This window comes from Panulirus ornatus, chromosome 9 (assembly GCF_036320965.1).
Source record: "Panulirus ornatus isolate Po-2019 chromosome 9, ASM3632096v1, whole genome shotgun sequence".
Taxonomy (NCBI): domain Eukaryota; kingdom Metazoa; phylum Arthropoda; class Malacostraca; order Decapoda; family Palinuridae; genus Panulirus; species Panulirus ornatus.
In genome coordinates, this window is record NC_092232.1 from 12731257 (window position 1) to 12756399 (window position 25143).

Sequence of the window (25143 nt, forward strand, 5' to 3'; positions counted from 1 at the left end):
GATCCATAGTTGCGTAAAGTATTTATCTCACGAACCCCAAAAGTTACTGATCGCAAATCCGGATTCGCCCATCGAATAAACCATAGAAAAACGTATATGATGTAAACACAAGGCAGTGCTTATAGAATTTGGCTGTTATACAGTGCATATCTTGGTTCACCTGGGAGCCACGTTTGGCTTCGGCATGATTCGCCAAGGTCAAATAAGTCTCCAAGCCTTCCTATTAGGCTTGGGTATCCTGAGTTACTTCATACTGGCGTGCGGGAGCTGGTCGCCCGGCGTGGGTGTTGCCGCCCAGTGGCTTCGGGAGAGGCCATGGGCATTCTGTGGAGGGTTCTTCTTCTCCGTCAATGTCATTTTAATTCTTGTCTTCCACGGCCCAGAATGGCAGGTAAAGTGATCTTTGATCACGTTTTTTTTGTTTGAATTTGTGATAGATATGTAGATTATGTCATGTAGATTGTCAGTAGATTACTAGTATTTTGAAGTTTCAGATTAATACATCGTAGGTAAATGTCCACTTTATCATTGACTTTTGGATATATTGTGGTTATCTTCATAATACTAGTTTAGCTATTGTAGAATGTAATAACAGGTATAGGGGTATTAATGAGTATTATATTTTACTAAGCGATATTAAGTAAGGCTATAATAGTGAGGAGTATATATGTCAGGGGAAAAATATCCTGTTTATTATGAAGGTAAAAGTAGATGAGATAATCATTAGAATATAAGCAGGACCTACAAGAACCTCACCTAATCTCATGTAGTAATCAGAATGATGTTAGGAGTAAAGTAACTTTGCACAGGTCTGCAACTGGGATTGCATGTTGAGTTGTTAGTTTATAATGTGGACCCTTTTGTAAGGTACTTAACCATGGATCTAATGAGCCTATTTCGATTAGAACATTTACCGTTTGATATAGATTTTTACTGCTAGGATGTTAGGTTTTCAGTGGTTATGTTGATTTTTTTTTTACTAGCCTAGTACATATTATTACCCTACATCATTTTAAATGTCCTTGATATTGTTCAAAAGTAAAGTAAATCCACCCTTTGCAGGTTTGTATGTAATCACAGTTAATCATATAAGGCACATAAAAACATAAGTTGCCGTTTCTCAAAGTTGTTCAATGCAGAGCCAAAATAGACTTTTACCACATTTTTCTTGCTGCACCTTGTATGTGGGTGAACCATCCTTTGAAAATAGATATTGATCATTCATCACTCTTGTGTGATTTTATCAGCTATATAATGGAAATTTTTTTTGATAAATTAGAAAAGATAAAATGGTGTTGTAGTAGTTATTTTACCTACAAGTCAGCACTAGTAGGGCAATCACAAACTTTTTAATTATTTTTTTGACTGTTTTTCATTGTGCCACTTTTGGATTACATTGAGACAGGTTAGGAATATGTTAAGGTAGGCTAGGGTTGGAGGTTAGGTACGGTTTTGAGGTTTGTGTTTAACCAGTGCTTTGCGTAGATTTCAAAATAGCACTGTGAATAAGAGCAAGGTTATTAGGTACAGTAGGGTTGAGGGTCAAGTCAATTGGGAGGTAAGTTTGAATGGAGAAAAACTGGAGGAAGTAAAGTGTTTTAGATATCTGGGAGTGGATCTGGCAGCGGATGGAACCATGGAAGCGGAAGTGAATCATAGGGTGGGGGAGGGGGCGAAAATTCTGGGAGCCTTGACGAATGTTTGGAAGTCGAGAACATTATCTCGGAAAGCAAAAATGGGTATGTTTGAAGGAATAGTGGTTCCAACAATGATGTATGGTTGCGAGATGTGGGCTATGGATAGAGTTGTGCGCAGGAGGGTGGATGTGCTGGAAATGAGATGTTTGAGGACAATATGTGGTGTGAGGTGGTTTGATCGAGTAAGTAATGTAAGGGTAAGAGAGATGTGTGGAAATAAAAATATTGTGGTTGAGAGAGCAGAAGAGGGTGTTTTGAAATGGTTTGGTCACATGGAGAGAATGAGTGAGGAAAGATTGACCAAGAGGATATATGTGTCAGAGGTGGAGGGAACGAGAAGTGGGAGACCAAATTGGAGGTGGATAGATGGAGTGAAAAAGATTTTGTGTGATCGGGGCCTGAACATATGCAGGAGGGTGAAAGGCTTGCAAGGTTTGGATGGTATTGCAGTGGAATTTATTAAAAAAGGGGGGTGACTGTATTGTTGACTGGTTGGTAAGGTTATTTAATGTATGTATGACTCATGGTGAGGTGCCTGAGGATTGGCGGAATGCGTGCATAGTGCCATTGTACAAAGGCAAAGGGGATAAGAGTGAGTGCTCAAATTACAGAGGTATAAGTTTGTTGAGTATTCCTGGTAAACTATATGGGAGGGTATTGATTGAGAGGGTGAAGGCATGTACAGAGCATCAGATTGGGGAAGAGCAGTGCGGTTTCAGAAGTGGTAGAGGATGTGTGGATCAGGTGTTTGCTTTGAAGAATGTATGTGAGAAATACTTAGAAAAGCAAATGGATTTGTATGTAGCATTTATGGATCTGGAGAAGGCATATGATAGAGTTGATAGAGATGCTCTGTGGAAGGTATTAAGAATATATGGTGTGGGAGGAAAGTTGTTAGAAGCAGTGAAAAGTTTTTATCGAGGATGTAAGGCATGTGTACGTGTAGGAAGAGAGGAAAGTGATTGGTTCTCAGTGAATGTAGGTTTGCGGCAGGGGTGTGTGATGTCTCCATGGTTGTTTAATTTGTTTATGGATGGGGTTGTTAGGGAGGTAAATGCAAGAGTCCTGGAAAGAGGGGCAAGTATGAAGTCTGTTGGGGATGAGAGAGCTTGGGAAGTGAGTCAGTTGTTGTTCGCTGATGATACAGCGCTGGTGGCTGATTCATGTGAGAAACTGCAGAAGCTGGTGACTGAGTTTGGTAAAGTGTGTGGAAGAAGAAAGTTAAGAGTAAATGTGAATAAGAGCAAGGTTATTAGGTACAGTAGGGTTGAGGGTCAAGTCAATTGGGAGGTGAGTTTGAATGGAGAAAAACTGGAGGAAGTGAAGTGTTTTAGATATCTGGGAGTGGATCTGTCAGCGGATGGAACCATGGAAGCGGAAGTGGATCATAGGGTGGGGGAGGGGGCGAAAATTTTGGGAGCCTTGAAAAATGTGTGGAAGTCGAGAACATTATCTCGGAAAGCAAAAATGGGTATGTTTGAAGGAATAGTGGTTCCAACAATGTTGTATGGTTGCGAGGCGTGGGCTATGGATAGAGTTGTGCGCAGGAGGATGGATGTGCTGGAAATGAGATGTTTGAGGACAATGTGTGGTGTGAGGTGGTTTGATCGAGTAAGTAACGTAAGGGTAAGAGAGATGTGTGGAAATAAAAAGAGCGTGGTTGAGAGAGCAGAAGAGGGTGTTTTGAAATGGTTTGGGCACATGGAGAGAATGAGTGAGGAAAGATTGACCAAGAGGATATATGTGTCGGAGGTGGAGGGAACGAGGAGAAGAGGGAGACCAAATTGGAGGTGGAAAGATGGAGTGAAAAAGATTTTGTGTGATCGGGGCCTGAACATGCAGGAGGGTGAAAGGAGGGCAAGGAATAGAGTGAATTGGAGCGATGTGGTATACAGGGGTTGACGTGCTGTCAGTGGATTGAATCAAGGCATGTGAAGCGTCTGGGGTAAACCATGGAAAGCTGTGTAGGTATGTATATTTGCGTGTGTGGACGTGTGTATGTACGTGTGTATGGGGGTTGGGCCATTTCTTTCGTCTGTTTCCTCGCGCTACCTCGCAAACGCGGGAGACAGCGACAAAGTATAAAAAAAAAAAAAAAAAAAAAATATATATACATACCAAATGAGAGCAAATGAGAGTTGGGGTGAGAGAGTATCATTAAATTTTAGGGAGAATAAAAAGATGTTCTGGAAGGAGGTAAATAAAGTGCGTAAGACAAGGGAGCAAATGGGAACTTCAGTGAAGGGCGCAAATGGGGAGGTGATAACAAGTAGTGGTGATGTGAGAAGGAGATGGAGTGAGTATTTTGAAGGTTTGTTGAGTGTGTTTGATGATAGAGTGGCAGATATAGGGTGTTTTGGTCGAGGTGGTGTGCAAAGTGAGAGGGTTAGGGAAAATGAAAGGGTAAACAGAGAAGAGGTAGTAAAAGCTTTGCAGAAGATGAAAGCCGGCAAGGCAGCAGGTTTGGATGGTATTGCAGTGGAATTTATTAAAAAAGGGGGTGACTGTATTGTTCACTGGTTGGTAAGGTTATTTAATGTATGTATGACTCACGGTGAGGTGCCTGAGGATTGGCGGAATGCGTGCATAGTGCCATTGTACAAAGGCAAAGGGGATAAGAGTGAGCGCTCAAATTACAGAGGTATAAGTTTGTTGAGTATTCCTGGTAAATTATATGGGAGGGTATTGATTGAGAGGGTGAAAGCATGTACAGAGCATCAGATTGGGAAGAGCAGTGTGGTTTCAGAAGTGGTAGAGGATGTGTGGATCAGGTGTTTGCTTTGAAGAATGTATGTGAGAAATACTTAGAAAAGCAAATGGATTTGTATGTAGCATTTATGGATCTGGAGAAGGCATATGATAGAGTTGATAGAGATGCTCTGTGGAAGGTATTAAGAATATATGGTGTGGGAGGAAAGTTGTTAGAAGCAGTGAAAAGTTTTTATCGAGGATGTAAGGCATGTGTACGTGTAGGAAGAGAGGAAAGTGATTGGTTCTCAGTGAATGCAGGTTTGCGGCAGGGGTGTGTGATGTCTCCATGGTTGTTTAATTTGTTTATGGATGGGGTTGTTAGGGAGGTGAATACAAGAGTTTTGGAAAGAGGGGCAAGTATGAAGTCTGTTGGGGATGAGAGAGCTTGGGAAGTGAGTCAGTTGTTGTTCGCTGATGATACAGCGCTGGTGGCTGATTCATGTGAGAAACTGCAGAAGCTGGTGACTGAGTTTGGTAAAGTGTGTGAAAGAAGAAAGTTGAGAGTAAATGTGAATAAGAGCAAGGTTATTAGGTACAGTAGGGTTGAGGGTCAAGTCAATTGGGAGGTAAGTTTGAATGGAGAAAAACTGGAGGAAGTAAAGTGTTTTAGATATCTAAGAGTGGATTTGGAAGCGGATGGAACCATGGAAGCGGAAGTGAATCATAGGGTGGGGGAGGGGGCGAAAATTCTGGGATCCTTGAAGAATGTTTGGAAGTAGAGAACATTATCTCAGAAAACAAAAATGGGTATGTTTGAAGGAATAGTGGTTCCAACAATGTTGTATGGTTGCGAGGCGTGGGCTATGGATAGAGTTGTGCGCAGGAGGGTGGATGTACTGGAAATGAGATGTTTGAGGACAATATGTGGTGTGAGGTGGTTTGATCAAGTAAGTAATGTAAGGGTAAGAGATTTGTGGAAACAAAAACAGTGTGGTTGAGAGAGCAGAAGAGGATGTTTCGAAATGGTTTAGTCACATGGAGAGAATGAGTGAGGAAAGATTGACCAAGAGGATATATGTGTCAGAGGTGGAGGGAGCAAGGAGAAGTGGGAGACCAAATTGGAGATGGAAAGATGGAGTGAAAAAGATTTTGAGTGATCTGGGCCTGAACATGCAGGATGGTTAAAGGCGGGCAAGGAATAGAGTGAATTGGATCGATGTGGTATACCGGGGTTGACGTGCTGTCAGTGGATTGAATCAGGGCATGTGAAGCGTCTGGGGTAAACCATGGAAAGTTGTGTGGGGCCCTGGATGTGGAAAGGGAGCTGTGGTTTTGGGCATTATTGTATGACAGCTAGAGACTGAGTGTGAACGAATGGGGCCTTTGTTGTCTTTTCCTAGTGCTAGCTCGCACACATGAGGGGGGAGGGGATGGTATTCCATGTGCGGCGAGGTGGTGATGGGAACAAATAAAGGCAGACAGTGTGAATTGTGTGCATGGGTATATATGTATGTGTCTGTGTGTATATATATATATGTTTACATTGAGATGTATAGGTATGTATATTTGCGTGTGTGGACGTGTATGTATATACATGTGTATGGGGGTGGATTGGGCCATTTCTTTTGTCTGTTTCCTTGCGCTGCCTTGCAAACGCGGGAGACAGCGACAAAGCAAAATAATAATAATAATAATAATATATATATATATATGGTTTGCGGCAGGGGTGTGTGATGTCTCCATGGTTGTTTAATTTGTTTATGGATGGGGTTGTTAGGGAGGTAAATGCAAGAGTCTTGGAAAGAGGGGCAAGTATGAAGTCTGTTGGGGATGAGAGAGCTTGGGAAGTGAGTCAGTTGTTGTTCGCTGATGATACAGCGCTGGTGGCGGATTCATGTGAGAAACTGCAGAAGCTGGTGACGGAGTTTGGTAAAGTGTGTGGAAGAAGAAAGTTAAGAGTAAATGTGAATAAGAGCAAGGTTATTAGGTACAGTAGGGCTGAGGGTCAAGTCAATTGGGAGGTGAGTTTGAATGGTGAAAAACTGGAGGAAGTGAAGTGTTTTAGATATCTGGGAGTGGATCTGTCAGCGGATGGAACCATGGAAGCGGAAGTGGATCATAGGGTGGGGGAGGGGGCGAAAATTTTGGGAGCCTTGAAAAATGTGTGGAAGTCGAGAACATTATCCCGGAAAGCAAAAATGGGTATGTTTGAAGGAATAGTAGTTCCAACAATGTTGTATGGTTGCGAGGCGTGGGCTATGGATAGAGTTGTGCGCAGGAGGATGGATGTGCTGGAAATGAGATGTTTGAGGACAATGTGTGGTGTGAGGTGGTTTGATCGAGTAAGTAACGTAAGGGTAAGAGAGAGGTGTGGAAATAAAAAGAGCGTGGTTGAGAGAGCAGAAGAGAGTGTTTTAAAATGGTTTGGGCACATGGAGAGAATGAGTGAGGAAAGATTGACCAAGAGGATATATGTGTCGGAGGTGGAGGGAACGAGGAGAAGAGGGAGACCAAATTGGAGGTGGAAAGATGGAGTGAAAAAGATTTTGTGTGATCGGGGCCTGAACATGCAGGAGGGTGAAAGGAGGGCAAGGAATAGAGTGAATTGGAGCGATGTGGTATACAGGGGTTGACGTGCTGTCAGTGGATTGAATCAAGGCATGTGAAGCGTCCGGGGTAAACCATGGAAAGCTGTGTAGGTATGTATATTTGTGTGTGTGGACGTGTGTATGTACATGTGTATGGGGGGGGTTGGGCCATTTCTTTCGTCTGTTTCCTTGCGCTACCTCGCAATACGCGGGAGACAGCGACAAAGTATAGAAAAAAAAAAAAAAAAAAAAAAATATATATATATATATATATATATATATATATATATATATATATATATATATATGGTCGAGGTGGTGTGCAAAGTGAGAGGGTTAGGGAAAATGATTTGGTAAACAGAGAAGAGGTAGTGAAAGCTTTGCGGAAGATGAAAGCCGGCAAGGCAGCAGGTTTGGATGGTATTGCAGTGGAATTTATTAAAAAAGGGGGTGACTGTATTGTTGACTGGTTGGTAAGGTTATTAAATATATGTATGACTCATGGTGAGGTGCCTGAGGATTGGCGGAATGCGTGCATAGTGCCATTGTACAAAGGCAAAGGGGATAAGAGTGAGTGCTCAAATTACAGAGGTATAAGTTTGTTGAGTATTCCTGGTAAATTATATGGGAGGGTATTGATTGAGAGGGTGAAGGCATGTACAGAGCATCAGATTGGGGAAGAGCAGTGTGGTTTCAGAAGTGGTAGAGGATGTGTGGATCAGGTGTTTGCTTTGAAGAATGTATGTGAGAAATACTTAGAAAAGCAAATGGATTTGTATGTAGCATTTATGGATCTGGAGAAGGCATATGATAGAGTTGATAGAGATGCTCTGTGGAAGGTATTAAGAATATATGGTGTGGGAGGAAAGTTGTTAGAAGCAGTGAAAAGTTTTTATCGAGGATGTAAGGCATGTGTACGTGTAGGAAGAGAGGAAAGTGATTGGTTCTCAGTGAATGTAGGTTTGCGGCAGGGGTGTGTGATGTCTCCATGGTTGTTTAATTTGTTTATGGATGGGGTTGTTAGGGAGGTAAATGCAAGAGTTTTGGAAAGAGGGGCAAGTATGAAGTCTGTTGGGGATGAGAGAGCTTGGAAAGTGAGTCAGTTGTTGTTCGCTGATGATACAGCGCTGGTGGCTGATTCATGTGAGAAACTGCAGAAGCTGGTGACTGAGTTTGGTAAAGTGTGTGGAAGAAGAAAGTTAAGAGTAAATGTGAATAAGAGCAAGGTTATTAGGTACAGTAGGGTTGAGGGTCAAGTCAATTGGGAGGTGAGTTTGAATGGAGAAAAACTGGAGGAAGTGAAGTGTTTTAGATATCTGGGAGTGGATCTGGCAGCGGATGGAACCATGGAAGCGGAAGTGGATCATAGGGTGGGGGAGGGGGCGAAAATTCTGGGAGCCTTGAAGAATGTGTGGAAGTCGAGAACATTATCTCGGAAAGCAAAAATGGGTATGTTTGAAGGAATAGTGGTTCCAACAATGTTGTATGGTTGCGAGGCGTGGGCTATGGATAGAGTTGTGCGCAGGAGGATGGATGTGCTGGAAATGAGATGTTTGAGGACAATGTGTGGTGTGAGGTGGTTTGATCGAGTGAGTAACGTAAGGGTAAGAGAGATGTGTGGAAATAAAAAGAGCGTGGTTGAGAGAGCAGAAGAGGGTGTTTTGAAGTGGTTTGGGCACATGGAGAGGATGAGTGAGGAAAGATTGACCAAGAGGATATATGTGTCGGAGGTGGAGGGAGCAAGGAGAAGAGGGAGACCAAATTGGAGGTGGAAAGATGGAGTGAAAAAGATTTTGTGTGATCGGGGCCTGAACATGCAGGAGGGTGAAAGGAGGGCAAGGAATAGAGTGAATTGGAGCGATGTGGTATACTGGGGTTAACGTGCTGTCAGTGGATTGAATCAAGGCATGTGAAGAGTCTGGGGTAAACCATGGAAAGCTGTGTAGGTATGTATATTTGCGTGTGTGGACGTATGTATATACATGTGTATGGGGGGGGTTTGGGCCATTTCTTTCGTCTGTTTCCTTGCGCTACCCCGCAGACGCGGGAGACAGCGACAAAGTATAAAAAAAAAAAAAAAATATATATATATATATATATATATATATATATATATATATTAAAAAAGGGGGTGACTGTATTGTTGACTGGTTTGTAAGGTTATTTAATGTATGTATGACCCACGGTGAGGTGCCTGAGGATTGGCGGAATGTGTGCATAGTGCCATCGTACAAAGGCAAAGGGGATAAGAGTGAGTGCTCAAATTACAGAGGTATAAGTTTGTTGAGTATTCCTGGTAAATTATATGGGAGGGTATTGATTGAGAGGGTGAAGGCATGTACAGAGCATCAGATTGGGGAAGAGCAGTGTGATTTCAGAAGTGGTAGAGGATGTGTGGATCAGGTGTTTGCTTTGAAGAATGTATGTGAGAAATACTTAGAAAAGCAAATGGATTTGTATGTAGCATTTATGGATCTGGAGAAGGCATATGATAGAGTTGATAGAGATGCTCTGTGGAAGGTATTAAGAATATATGGTGTGGGAGGCAAGTTGTTAGAAGCAGTGAAAAGTTTTTATCGAGGATGTAATTCATGTGTACGTGTAGGAGGAGAGGAAAGTGATTGCTTCTCAGTGAATGTAGGTTTGCGGCAGGGGTGTGTGATGTCTCCATGGTTGTTTAATTTGTTTATGGATGGGGTTGTTAGGGAGGTGAATGCAAGAGTTTTGGAAAGAGGGGCAAGTATGAAGTCTGTTGGGGATGAGAGAGCTTGGGAAGTGAGTCAGTTGTTGTTCGCTGATGATACAGCGCTGGTGGCTGATTCATGTGAGAAACTGCAGAAGCTGGTGACTGAGTTTGGTAAAGTGTGTGAAAGAAGAAAGTTAAGAGTAAATGTGAATAAGAGCAAGGTTATTAGGTACAGTAGGGTTGAGGGTCAAGTCAATTGGGAGGTGAGTTTGAATGGAGAAAAACTGGAGGAAGTGAAGTGTTTTAGATATCTGGGAGTGGATCTGGCAGCGGATGGAACCATGGAAGCGGAAGTGGATCATAGGGTGGGGGAGGGGGCGAAAATTCTGGGAGCCTTGAAGAATGTGTGGAAGTCGAGAACATTATCTCGGAAAGCAAAAATGGGTATGTTTGAAGGAATAGTGGTTCCAACACTGTTGTATGGTTGCAAGGCGTGGGCTATGGATAGAGTTGTGCGCAGGAGGATGGATGTGCTGGAAATGAGATGTTTGAGGACAATGTGTGGTGTGAGGTGGTTTGATCGAGTAAGTAACGTAAGGGTAAGAGAGATGTGTGGAAATAAAAAGAGTGTGGTTGAGAGAGCAGAAGAGGGTGTTTTGAAATGGTTTGGGCACATGGAGAGAATGAGTGAGGAAAGATTGACCAAGAGGATATATGTGTCGGAGGTGGAGGGAACGAGGAGAAGAGGGAGACCAAATTGGAGGTGGAAAGATGGAGTGAAAAAGATTTTGTGTGATCGGGGCCTGAACATGCAGGAGGGTGAAAGGAGGGCAAGGAATAGAGTGAATTGGAGCGATGTGGTATACCGGGGTTGACGTGCTGTCAGTGGATTGAATCAAGGCATGTGAAGCGTCTGGGGTAAACCATGGAAAGCTGTGTAGGTATGTATATTTGCGTGTGTGGACGTATGTATATACATGTGTATGGGGGGGGGTTGGGCCATTTCTTTCGTCTGTTTCCTTGCGCTACCTCGCAAACGCGGGAGACAGCGACAAAGTATAATAAATAAATATAAATAAATATATATATATATATATATATATATATATATATATATATATATATATATATATATATATATATATATATATGTGTGTACATATATATATATATATATATATATATATATATATATATATATATATATATATGTGTGTACATATATATATATATATATATATATATATATATATATATATATATATATATATATATATATATATATATATTTCTTTCTTTTCTTTCGTACTATTCGCCATTTCCCGCATTAGCGAGGTAGCGTTAAGAACAGAGGACTGGGCCTTTGAGGAAATGTCCTCACCTGGCCCCCTTCTCTGTTTCTTCTTTTGGAAAATTAAAAAAAAATGAGAGGGGAGGATTTCCAGCCCCCTCTCCCTTCCCTTTTAGTCGCCTTCTGCGACACGCAGGGAATACGTGGGAAGTATTCTTTCTCCCCTATCCCCAGGGAAATATATATATATATATATATATATATATATATATATATATATATATATATATATATATATATATATATATATTTTTTTTTTTTTTTTTTTTTTTTTTTTTTTTTTTAATTTGTCGCTGTCTCCCGCGTTTGCGAGGTAGCGCAAGGAAACAGACGAAAGAAATGGCCCAACCCCCCCCATACACATGTATATACATACGTCCACACACGCAAATATACATACCTACACAGCTTTCCATGGTTTACCCCAGACGCTTCACATGCCTTGATTCAATCCACTGACAGCACGTCAACCCCGGTATACCACATCGCTCCAATTCACTCTATTCCTTGCCCTCCTTTCACCCTCCTGCATGTTCAGGCCCCGATCACACAAAATCTTTTTCACTCTATCTTTCCACCTCCAATTTGGTCTCCCTCTTCTCCTCGTTCCCTCCACCTCCGACACATATATCCTCTTGGTCAATCTTTCCTCACTCATTCTCTCCATGTGCCCAAACCACTTCAAAACACCCTCTTCTGCTCTCTCAACCACGCTCTTTTTATTTCCACACATCTCTCTTACCCTTACGTTACTCACTCGATCAAACCACCTCACACCACACATTGTCCTCAAACATCTCATTTCCAGCACATCCATCCTCCTGCGCACAACTCTATCCATAGCCCACGCCTCGCAACCATACAACATTGTTGGAACCACTATTCCTTCAAACATACCCATTTTTGCTTTCCGAGATAATGTTCTCGACTTCCACACATTCTTCAGGGCCCCCAGAATTTTCGCCCCCTCCCCCACCCTATGATCCACTTCTGCTTCCATGGTTCCATCCGCTGCCAGATCCACTCCCAGATATCTAAAACACTTCACTTCCTCCAGTTTTTCTCCATTCAAACTCACCTCCCAATTGACTTGACCCTCAACCCTACTGTACCTAATAACCTTGCTCTTATTCACATTTACTCTTAACTTTCTTCTTCCACACACTTTACCAAACTCAGTCACCAGCTTCTGCAGTTTCTCACATGAATCAGCCACCAGCGCTGTATCATCAGCGAACAACAACTGACTCACTTCCCAAGCTCTCTCATCCCCAACAGACTTCATACTTGCCCCTCTTTCCAAAACTCTTGCATTTACCTCCCTAACAACCCCATCCATAAACAAATTAAACAACCATGGAGACATCACACACCCCTGCCGCAAACCTACATTCACTGAGAACCAATCACTTTCCTCTCTTCCTACACGTACACATGCCTTACATCCTCGATAAAAACTTTTCACTGCTTCTAACAACTTTCCTCCCACACCATATATTCTTAATACCTTCCACAGAGCATCTCTATCAACTCTATCATATGCCTTCTCCAGATCCATAAATGCTACATACAAATCCATTTGCTTTTCTAAGTATTTCTCACATACATTCTTCAAAGCAAACACCTGATCCACACATCCTCTACCACTTCTGAAACCACACTGCTCTTCCCCAATCTGATGCTCTGTACATGCCTTCAGCCCTCTCAATCAATACCCTTCCATATAATTTACCAGGAATACTCAACAAACTTATACCTCTGTAATTTGAGCACTCACTCTTATCCCCTTTGCCTTTGTACAATGGCACTATGCACGCATTCCGCCAATCCTCAGGCACCTCACCATGAGTCATACATACATTAAATAACCTTACCAACCAGTCAACAATACAGTCACCCCCTTTTTTAATAAATTCCACTGCAATACCATCCAAACCTGCTGCCTTGCCGGCTTTCATCTTCCGCAAAGCTTTCACTACCTCTTCTCTGTTTACCAAATCATTTTCCCTAACCCTCTCACTTTGCACACCACCTCGACCAAAACACCCTATATCTGCCACTCTATCATCAAACACATTCAACAAACCTTCAAAATACTCACTCCATCTCCTTCTCACATCACCACTACTTGTTATCACCTCCCCATTTGCGCCCTTCACTGAAGTTCCCATTTGCTCCCTTGTCTTACGCACTTTATTTACCTCCTTCCAGAACATCTTTTTATTCTCCCTAAAATTTAATGATACTCTCTCACCCCAACTCTCATTTGCCCTTTTTTTCACCTCTTGCACCTTTCTCTTGACCTCCTGTCTCTTTCTTTTATACATCTCCCACTCAATTGCATTTTTTCCCTGCAAAAATCGTCCAAATGCCTCTCTCTTCTCTTTCACTAATACTCTTACTTCTTCATCCCACCACTCACTACCCTTTCTAATCGACCCACCTCCCACTCTTCTCATGCCACAAGCATCTTTTGCGCAATCCATCACTGATTCCCTAAATACATCCCATTCCTCCCCACTCCCCTTGCTTCCATTGTTCTCACCTTTTTCCATTCTGTACTCAGTCTCTCCTGGTACTTCCTCACACAGGTCTCCTTCTCAAGCTCACTTACTCTCACCACCCTCTTCACCCCAACATTCACTCTTCTTTTCTGAAAACCCATACAGATCTTCACCTTAGCCTCCACAAGATAATGATCAGACATCCCTCCAGTTGCACCTCTCAGCACATTAACATCCAAAAGTCTCTCTTTCGCACGCCTGTCAATTAACACGTAATCCAATAACACTCTCTGGCCATCTCTCCTACTTACATAAGTATACTTATGTATATCTCGCTTTTTAAACCAGGTATTCCCAATCATCAGTCCTTTTTCAGCACATAAATCTACAAGCTCTTCACCATTTCCATTTACAACACTGAACACCCCATGTATACCAATTATTCCCTCAACTGCCACATTACTCACCTTTGCATTCAAATCACCCATCACTATAACCCGGTCTCGTGCATCAAAACCACTAACACACTCATTCAGCTGCTCCCAAAACACTTGCCTCTCTTGATCTTTCTTCTCATGCCCAGGTGCATATGCACCAATAATCACCCACCTCTCTCCATCAACTTTCAGTTTTACCCATATTAATTGAGAATTTACTTTCTTACACTCTATCACATACTCCCACAACTCCTGTTTCAGGAGTATTGCTACTCCTTCCCTTGCTCTTGTCCTCTCACTAACCCCTGACTTTACTCCCCAGACATTCCCAAACCACTCTTCCCCTTTACCCTTGAGCTTCGTTTCACTGCAGAGCCAAAACATCCAGGTTCCTTTCCTCAAACATACTACCTATCTCTCCTTTTTTCACATCTTGGTTACATCCACACACATTTAGGCACCCCACTCTGAGCCTTCGAGGAGGATGAGCAGCTCCCCGCGTGACTCCTTCTTCTGTTTCCCATTTTAGAAAGTTAATACAAGGAGGGGAGGATTTCTGGCCCCCCGCTCCCGTCCCCTCTAGTCGCTTTCTACGACACGCGAGGAATACGTGGGAAGTATTCTTTCACCCCTATCCCCAGGGATAATATACATACATATATACATATACACATACATACACATACATATATATATATATATATATATATATATATATATATATATATATATATATATATATATATATATATATATATATATTTTTTTTTGCTTTGTCGCTGTCTCCCGCGTCTGCGAGGTAGCGCAAGGAAACAGACGAAAGAAATGGCCCAACCCATCCCCATACACATGCCTTGAATCAATCCACTGACAGCACGTCAACCCCGGTATACCACATCGCTCCAATTCACTCTATTCTTTGCCCTCCTTTCACCCTCCTGCATGTTCAGGCCCCGATCACACAAAATCTTTTTCACTCCATCTTTCCACCTCCAATTTGGTCTCCCTCTTCTCCTCGTTCCCTCCACCTCCGACACATATATCCTCTTGGTCAATCTTTCCTCACTCATTCTCTCCATGTGACCAAACCATTTCAAAACACCCTCTTCTGCTCTCTCAACCACGCCCTTTTTATTTCCACACATCTCTCTTACCCTTACATTACTTACTCAATCAAACCACCTCACACCACACATTGTCCTCAAACATCTCAGTATTGATTGAGAGGGTGAAGGCATGTACAAAGCATCAGATTGGGGAAGAGCAGTGTGGTTTCAGAAGTGGTAGAGGATGTGTGGATCAGGTGTTTGCTTTGAAGAATGTATGTGAGAAATACTTAGAAAAGCAAATGGATTTGTATGTAGCATTTATGGATCTGGAGAAGGCATATGATAGAGTTGATAGAGATGCTCTGTGGAAGGTATTAAGAATATATGGTGTGGGAGGCAAGTTGTTAGAAGCAGTGAAAAGTTTTTATCGAGGATGTAAGGCATGTGTACGTGTAGGAAGAGAGGAAAGTGATTGGTTCTCAGTGAATGTAGGTTTGCGGCAGGGGTGTGTGATGTCTCCATGGTTGTTTAATTTGTTTATGGATGGGGTTGTTAGGGAGGTGAATGCAAGAGTTTTGGAAAGAGGGGCAAGTATGAAGTCTGTTGGGGATGAGAGAGCTTGGGAAGTGAGTCAGTTGTTGTTCGCTGATGATACAGCGCTGGTGGCTGATTCATGTGAGAAACTGCAGAAGCTGGTGACTGAGTTTGGTAAAGTGTGTGAAAGAAGAAAGTTAAGAGTAAATGTGAATAAGAGCAAGGTTATTAGGTACAGTAGGGTTGAGGGTCAAGTCAATTGGGAGGTGAGTTTGAATGGAGAAAAACTGGAGGAAGTGAAGTGTTTTAGATATCTGGGAGTGGATCTTGTCAGCGGATGGAACCATGGAAGCGGAAGTGGATCATAGGGTGGGGGAGGGGGCGAAAATTCTGGGAGCCTTGAAGAATGTGTGGAAGTCGAGAACATTATCTCGGAAAGCAAAAATGGGTATGTTTGAAGGAATAGTGGTTCCAACACTGTTGTATGGTTGCGAGGCGTGGACTATGGATAGGAGGAGGATGGATGTGCTGGAAATGAGATATATATATATATATATATATATATATATATATATATATATATATATATATATATATATATATATATATATATATATTTAACACCTACTGGATACATGGAATAGATTATAATAATTTACTTGCAAGTGCTGAGTATTTGAACCTCAGTCCTACCATGTGGCAGGCTAGTATGTCAACTACTGAACTACAAGGGAAATACTTGTGTATCATTTTCTGGATTGTTAGTTTATTATTTCATTGCTAGGATAACTTTAAATGTTATTTGTTACACTAGTTCCATCATATTCCTAAAATTTGGCGTATATTTTGTGATTTTTCGAGCCCATGGTCCTCAACACTTAGTGTACTTGGAAATGGATGTCATGATATATTGCAATTCACTGATGTGCAAACTTTTTTGGTACATTACTGATGCTATATCTTGACCTTACTGTAGTGCCAGTTGTGAGAGTTATAGTGCTGCTGATGACCTCCTTGTGAAATATTACTGTGACTGGTGTTCTTCATACTCTTTTATTTCCTGAAGGGTGCTTGTGTGGCAGAGGTGATTTTTGGCACTCAGACCTGATGGCATGCCTTTTCAAAATTGCCTACTCAGTTATCCAAACTAAGAAAGGACAAATCTTGTGAGAGTCCTTTGTCGAGCATGGGCAGTAAGGCATAGTTATCTTTTTTGGACTGGCAAACAATGGATGCAAGACTTCTGATTGAGATCATCTTATCCTGCTGCAATCTGGGTAGGGGCTTAACTTCTTCCTCCTAAAAGTTTAGGGGCATTCCTTCACAAAAAATTATTTCCTTTAGAGGATGAGTAAAGGATAAGAAAAGATGGAAGAGTAGGACAAAAGGGGTTCAATTGACTTTGTGGCATTGGATGAAAGGCTGAAAAAAGTTGTGCTGGGTTCTAGAGTTGGAAGAGGATTCTTTGGAGATTGTGATGATTTTGCAGTTCCAGTGGAGGTGAGGCTCAGGGAGAAGCATAAGGAAGAATGGAGATGTTAAAGTGTTGACAAGCAAGAAGATGAATCAGAAAGACTGCTAGGAGCATAAAGGAAGGATGACAGTTTAGATGAAAATGCAAAAAATGCAGTCGTGTGAAAGAGATGGTAAAAATTATTAAAGAAAGACTGTTAAAGGTTTTAGAATTATTAGGCGGATATATGGATGTGAGATATAAGAATAAAAGTTGAAGTGCATTATGACTGATGGTTGAGATTAGATATGCTGTGGAAGAGAAGAAAAAGGTATATGGTAGATTGCTTGAAAGGAGTGTACCAGTAGTTCAGCAAAGGAAGAGGGAAGAATATAAGATGTGTAAGCAAAATTGTAAGAAGCTGATTGAGGAAAGCAAAGAAAGAATTTGGAAAGAAAATTGAGTGAAAAACTAAAGGAAAAAAGAAATTGTACTGGAAGGAGTTGAAAAAGATAAGAGGTGGATATAAGAGTAGAAATGTAAATGTGAGAAGTAAGGAAGGGGAGTTACTGAATCAAGAGGAAGTGAAAGGAAGATGGAAAGAATATTTTGAAAAAGTGAGGAATGTGGGAAAAGGTGAGGCAGCAGTTGTTGCGTGCATGGGTATGGTTTGGAAGATGGAAGGAAAAGGATACAAGTGTATGGGCCTATAACAAGAAGGGAGCTATAAAGGGAGACAATGAGGTTAAAGATTGGGAAAGCACTTGGAGTGGTTGGGATATTACAGCTGAAATGAGGTATGGAGGAGAAAGTATGACAGAGTGGATGTATTTGATTTGTAATTTATCATGGAAGCAGAGGGTTGTGCTTGAGGATTAGGGGAAACTATTATTGCTCCCTTATTCAAAGAAAAAGTTGCTAGGGGAATAATTCTGTTAAATATACCAGGAAAAGTGTTTGCAAGGGTGTTGACTGATAGAGTGATGGAAGTGACTGAATGTAAAATAAGGTAGGAGCAGTTGGGGGGGGGGGGATGATTAGGAAAAGTAGGGTACGTGTGTATCAAATTTTTGCAGAGGGAATGATGGTGGAAAAGTATCTAGCAAAAGGTAAATGTTTGTATGCAGCCTATATGGATCTAGAGAAGGCATATCACTGAATTAAATGAAATGTTTTATATGATACATTAAAGATATGTGGGGTGTGGGGACAACTGTTGGATGTTGTGAAAGCCCTTTATAGAGAAGCAAATGCATGTGTAAGAGTGGATTGAGAGTTGAAAGTTTTGGTGTACATGTGGGTGTGAGGCAGGGCTGTGTGATGTTGCTGTGGCTTTTTTACACATATATATGGTTAGAGTGATAAGAGAGATGAAAGCAAAACTAGGGAAAGGGTGCAGAGATGGAGTGTAGTGGTGTGGTATGGTGGTTAGCGACAAGTCTGTTTGTAATGATACTGGATTGTTTGCTAAGAGTGAAGAGGAGTTGCAGAAGGTTGTGTGTATTATGATGTGTATAAGTGTAGGTGATTGAAAGTATATATATAGGAGTAAAAGTAAAGTAATGATGTTTGAAAAGAAATAGTGAAAGTATAGATTTTGCAAAGTTCTGTAAAGTGAGAGAAGAAAGTATACTAAACTGTGTTATAGATACGGGGGGAGAAAGTATTTAGGAGCAATCTTAGGTAAGTTTGGTGAAATGGGAGAGAGCAGTTCAGGTTAGAAGAATCATTGGTTTCTCAGTAGAATAATTAAGGATAGAGATGTAACTTTGAAAGTGAAGATAGGATCAAGGACAGCATAATTCTCCCAACCTTGACCTGTGGAGCCAATGCATGTACATGGGATGAGTCACAGAGGTCAAGAATCAAGGCTATGGAAATGAGGTATATTAGAGGCTCATGTAGTATGACTAGATGGAATGAAGAAAGAAATGATGGGGTGTATGAGCAATTTGGTATAGCAGGGAATGCAAAGGGAATGAATTGTGGAGGGATAGAGTGGGTGAAAGGTGATACTTTGAGGTGGTTTAGGCATGTGGAAAGAAGGAAAGATGGGGAGTTTACAAGGAGAGTGTGATGGTATGACTAAAGGGGTTGGTGTGGGAGGAAGATGACCTGTAACATGGGGATATAGAGTGGAAGAGTACCGGAGAGAGAGAATTGGTAGAAGAATACATGGAATGGTGTATGTGAGCAAGGCATGTAAGGACAGGGATAAGCAGAGTCCCTTTGCTGTGGCTACCCCTTGATGGGAGTTCCCGGAGAGAATGGGCATCAGAGATATAGATAGATAGGATGGTTGATGGTATTTGTTTACAGTGTAATTAAACTGAAGGAAGCTTCCATACATTCATTTAGAATTAGGTATTTAGGTATTTTGGCAATGTTTAGTGGTGATTATAAGGGGCCAAACCCTCTCCGTCCATGTGATTCTATCAGTACTGCTGATATGTTTTAGAGGCTTCATATCCTAAAATGGGTCAGTTTAATCCTTCATGGTTTAGTTCTTGGGGAAGATTGGTCATTTCTCAAAAAAACTGTGGTCACTCCTGGCACTCATTTTACTCATAGACCACTTGCTGTCTGAGAGTTCCATTCAAACACTATGTTGTGGTAATGAGTAGATTATGATTTTCCCAAAAATAAACCCCTTGATTTCAGTAGCAGTTTTTAGTGATTTGTGTTGAAACATCTACAAAACTTAAAGTTATAAATAATTTGAGGGTGATTGTACTGGGCAAAATATACTTGTGAAGTGATTAATGTCATTGCTGTATGAATATCTTTGATTTTTTTTCTCATGCAACTTGAAAAACAGATTCACAGCTTTGGAAAAGTAACCTATCTGAGGAGAGGAGCAGCATTGACATTTTCTTTTACCTTCTGGCTTAGTAAATATGTGCATGTTATCCATGACTATCTTTTGTAAGTGTGGGAATATTATTTTAATGCTAATTCAGTTCATGGAACTTTCACATATGTTTGTCCTTGTTATATTATTGCAGCAGTTTTAACTTGAGTAACAACAGATATCATGAAGTGTTTTACTCTTTTAGTATTGGGCTGGGTTTGAGAAATTTAATCTTGCATGTTGCAAGAGTTAAATCTCTCCATTATGGCAGTCATTGCAAAAACTTGTTCTCAAAAGTGAGATTATTTAATGTGTGCTTTCCTTTAAAAGGAATAGTAACAAAGCATCATTCTTTTAGGAAAACTGTCATTACTTCAAGCATGTTTATGAAAGTTCATTACAGGGCACTGTACAGTTTAACATTGACAGCTATATAATCTCTTTCAGATAGCAGTGCGAGGCTGTTTCTTGGGCTCAGTATGTGGCATCGGTGTTATGATCACCGTTCTGTGCTCTGCTTCATATCATGTCTTTGGGTGGTACCTTGTAGTTTTAACATTTTTCCACTACTCAGAGTACCTAACCACTGCCATAGGTAATCCCAGCACCCTGAGTCTAGATTCATATCTCTTGAACCACAGTTGGGCTTATGGTATTGCAGCAGCTTCCAGTTGGACAGAATTTTTTTTGGAGAGATGGTTACTTTCAGATTTGAAGCAAGTATGGTATGTTAGTATTATTGGAATTATCATCTGTCTTTGGGGTGAGATTATGAGGAAAGCAGCAATGCTTACCGCTAAAACAAATTTCAATCACATTGTTCAAACAAAAAGACAGGAAAATCATGAACTTGTAACATGGGGTGCTTACAAGTTTTTCCGCCATCCAAGTTATGTTGGATGGTTTTGGTGGAGCATTGGCACTCAATTCATTCTTGTCAACCCATTTTGTGCCATAGCTTATACATTGGCTTCTTGGAGTTTTTTTAATGAAAGAATCCATTTTGAAGAAATGACTCTTATAAGTTTCTTTGGTGAAAAGTACTTGGATTATCAAAAGAGAGTTGGAACTGGTTTACCATTTATTAAAGGTTATCATTATATCCATAATCCCCTACAATAAAAACATTGATATGTCATTTATGATTTTGCTTGCACAACTATTGAAGATTTTATAGATAACATATATATGCATCAGTACTTCAGTATGAAAAATTAGAATCTTTTAACTTGAATATGTCTATTTTTGCATTTTATATTCTTAAAAATAATTGTTCATTAGTTATCATGCAAACCATAATATCTATTAGTTTATATTTTCCCTTTAGGATATTTGTAGGATTCTTTGGAATATGTGTGAGTACAATTTTGTTAATGTTTGTAGAGAATATATGTATTGTTTGAGATTATGGTCTTTAGGGTAATTGATTGTTAATGAAATAGTCACCGATTGGGCTCATGCTGATCAAAGGAGCCATTTTTTATTCGTCGACTACTATTGATGAAAATTTGTGAATATGTGATCATGAATGTGTGTAATGTTTGATGTTGCAGTGGTTGTGAAGAAATTAGTATTCAGAATGGTATTCATTAGTCATATGACTTTTAATGTTTGTATGGTGTGAACTTAATTTTTGTATAATTTAAGCTTAAATTTATGAATGTAATATATTGAAAATTTATGAAAGAATTTTAGAGTTGTTGATGACTTGGCCTCTTGCCCTTGAAAATGCTATCAGTGGAGGATGTTGTACACTTAGTGATGGTTGCTTTCTTTTGTGCTTATTCATACTTGAGCTTTTTTTTTCACTTTTTTTTTTCCATACATACCAAGAGAAATTGCTGTAATTCGTTCAAAAAACTTAACCACATTCTCCTTCTTTTTGCACTTTATCTTTTGTATGTAAGTTGGGCTAGCTTTCTTCCAACACTCCTACCAGCTAGGGCTGTCTGGACCATTAAAAGACAGACAGGGATTACACTAACGACATTCAAGACAATTTTGCCTACTTCCCTTCTCATTACAGCACCTTAGATCCTCTTAGATGGCAAAGCGAGACCAAGTTTCTCTATCTTTTTACCACACCAATGGTCTTCAGGGAATCTTTACAATAGTTTACAGTAGCACATTTCATGACACTTATACTACTTACTTTAATTCTTTGGCCAAGTACTTAGCTTTCAAGGGGCACCTTGAAGTTATCAGTAAAAACTGTTACAATTTTTACTTTCTCAAACTGATACTTTATAAGGATTGCATATATGCTTGAGAACAATTTAAAACAATCTAGTAAAAATAAAGGAAGAATTTATCAAAACAGTCTTCAAAAATACAGTTTAGAAATAGAATAAAACGGAGTCTTGAAAGCTAATGTATGCCTAAAGCTTAAAATAATAAAAGGGAAAATCCTTTACTGGCCTTTTTCAGGTTTCTAATTGCTCTGCTGTTCAGAAGATTCACGTTATTTAGCACAATGCTCTTAATTAGGGTTTTGACTTATTTATGCTCTAAAAATGAATTACCTATTAGGAAAAATAACGATAAAGAGTGGTGTATTTGGCAAGAGGTGAGGTATTGATCATTCGGTTCAAAACTTTCACTTTTACGCAGTGAATAATAAGATTACATGTATTATTAACATAACTTTTGTAATGGTTGTCTTCAGTAGGCTCTTAATGCATGATCTAACAATTATGTACATAATTCATATACATACTGGGACCTCTTCATTTATGCCATTTTTAGAAAATGCGCAAGGTCTATATATGTTACCAGCAACGTGCTAGAAGTGTGCATATGCATGGCCTGGATACAATCTACAGCCATGGAGTGTTACATTACATTGTATGTTGCATGTGTTTTGCCCTTTGAATCATGCTACCAAAGCATCCTTTCAGTTATCCTGGTACCTGTGATGCTAAGAAGCATAAGGTTATCCAGTGAGTTAAGATGGATATACTCAAACATTATGAGTGAGGTAAACAAACAGCTGATGTTAAACATGCCCTTGGATTCAGTGAATCTGACTATTTGTGATAATTCATAGAAGATCAAGGAGAGTGACAAGAAATAACATTAAATAGTGCATCTAAGGCCTCATAATTTCAGAGTTTTGTTGTAGGGAGAATGGAATGAATATACGTACAGCACATTGATCTGTCTATTACCTCTCAGAATATCTTACTTCTGGCTGAGACACAGTTGTCTAATGATGTTCTCACTAGTCCCTTTTTCATATCTAACTGTATCTCCACTCATGATTCTGGTTCAAAGGTGGTGTTAGTACTTATTCCAACATCAACACACCTGTTGCATGTCTCAAGGACCTTGAGTCTCCGTACTTTGATGTTATTTGACTCAAGATCTGTCTCCCTAATACCACTTTTTCCCCTCTGTTTTGCCTATTGCTTTCCTAATTCTACAAATTTTATATCCTTTGACTATCTAAATTCCTGCCATGAGACTGACATCCTCTCTTCTGCAAGGCGAGATCCTCTACCTCAGGGATTTCAACTTTTACCACAGGGAATGGTTGAATTCCTCCCATGCAGATAATGGAGGGATTGAAGCTCTCACTTTCTCTGCTCTCATTGATTTTTTTTCAACAATTTCTTCTCCACAAATAATCAAATGCACTCATACACTAACGATTCAACACTGCATTCATCCACATTCTTACGATCTGATCTTTCCTTTCTCTCTCAAGCTGCCTCTCATCTTGACACAGCTTCCTCGATAAACTCGCTCTTAAACAGGATTTCTCAGTGGAGTACACAAAATCTAGTTAAGTTTGATGCCTCCAAGATCCAATTTCTACCCATCTCTAACGAAAACTCCTGACAACTCTCATCTCTTCTTTGACAGTTCTGTAATTCCACCTCTTGACTCAATGAAGGTACTTGGTTTTACTGCAACATCCACTCTTTCTTGGAAACCCCATGTTACTGGGTGTCTTGTTTAGATGTCAAAATTTCTTTTGTTTTAAAGAGTTACTGTTCTCACATCTGGGGTGGTTTTAACTCTGCATCCTTACTCGACAGAGTCGAGTCGAAAGCTGTCCAGCTTATAAACTGTCCCAGGCTAACTTCCAAACTTTACACTGTAGCTCTATGCCACAATCTTGGTTCATGTTCCCTCTTCTTTGGGTATTACTTTGGATTTTGCTCCAAGAGCTGGCTGCTTGTGTGCCACCACCACTAGGTAGACCACACAATACTCAGCTGCTGCATCCCATGGTTACTTTGTGGCTATAGGCAACTCAAGGGTAGGCTGTTTTGATAACTGCTTCTTTCCCAACATATCAGAGCTTTGGAACTCTACCTTTTCATGTCTTTCCCAATAACTATGAATTGGTACATCCTAAAAGACTTTCACTTCCTCCAAAATTTTCAAGTAATATACCTTGCCTTTCATTTCTTCCTTTCATTATTCTCTTTGTATTTCAATAAAGGCCTAGCCTTAATGTGGACTTTTGTCCGTGACAAGGCCCCCCCCCCCCCAATCTAACATATTCATCGGATTCCAGACTTTCTCAGCCAAAGCCAGACAACACCGCTGGGATTACTATACCTTGCAAAACATATTTTCATACCAGATTTATAGAATAAATAATCATTATTGAAAAAAGTTATTTTAAAGGAATGTCACCAGTGTTCTTGGAATAATATATGATTACTTTTTTCATATCATATACAGGTATCATAAATTTCTCAAAATTCAAATGAATGAGCTTACACATCTCTTTGACATTTATCATATCAGTTCCTGCACCATACTTTATAAATACTGTATGTGTTAATTCTAAGATTTCTAATTTTGGGTCTACTTAACATCATAAAAACAAATGACAGCGCTGTGTTCAAGAACAGTCCAACAAGTAAACCTTACTTACATTACTATATATTTACCAATCACCTTTAATTGTATTGTTGAAAACTTTTAAGAGAAACATTTTTGGGAGTAATAAATCTGTGAAGTAATCTATTATCTCATACACTTTTTTAAAAAGCTTTAAATACCATTGAATTAAAAACTTTTAACAACTCTCTGAATTTGAAAGGTGCACAGGAAAAAAATTCATTATTGCCTTTAATTCCTATGAATAAACTTAATAGGTAATGATGCCTTTGGTTTTAGCAAGATGCTCCATTCCTGTTGTGGTGGTGTGCTTTTTGTTGCTACTAGATGGAATTTCAGCAACAATCGACACAAACCAACATACAAATCCTGCTCAGCAAACCTTCGACCTATAAAGATGTAAAGAATGACATGAAGCTTTTCAAAAATACAAAACAAAAATACA

General features: G+C 40.1%; 2 protein-coding genes across 5 annotated transcripts in view; one reads left to right on the forward strand and one right to left on the reverse strand.

The window, feature by feature from the left end:
* The first annotated feature begins 78 nt into the window (after positions 1–78).
* Positions 79–22750, forward strand: Icmt (isoprenylcysteine carboxylmethyltransferase ste14). 2 transcript variants are annotated; one of them, XM_071664700.1, is made up of 2 exons: positions 79–391; positions 20289–22750. In XM_071664700.1, exons 1-2 carry the CDS (start codon positions 185–187, stop codon positions 20961–20963), a joined length of 882 nt encoding a protein of 293 aa, XP_071520801.1. In that variant the 5' UTR covers positions 79–184; the 3' UTR covers positions 20964–22750. The 2 variants fall into 2 exon arrangements, with proteins under 2 accessions (XP_071520801.1, XP_071520802.1); XM_071664701.1 differs by having other exon boundaries at positions 256–391; positions 20293–22750.
* Positions 20910–25143, reverse strand: part of LOC139750216 (probable cytochrome P450 CYP44) — a 122846-nt gene continuing 118612 nt past the window's right edge. For all 3 annotated transcript variants that reach the window (XM_071664695.1, XM_071664694.1, XM_071664698.1), the window contains one exon: positions 20910–25087. In XM_071664695.1, the coding sequence (XP_071520796.1) occupies positions 24930–25087 (158 nt within the window). In that variant the 3' untranslated portion in view covers positions 20910–24929. The remainder of the gene's footprint in view (positions 25088–25143) is intronic.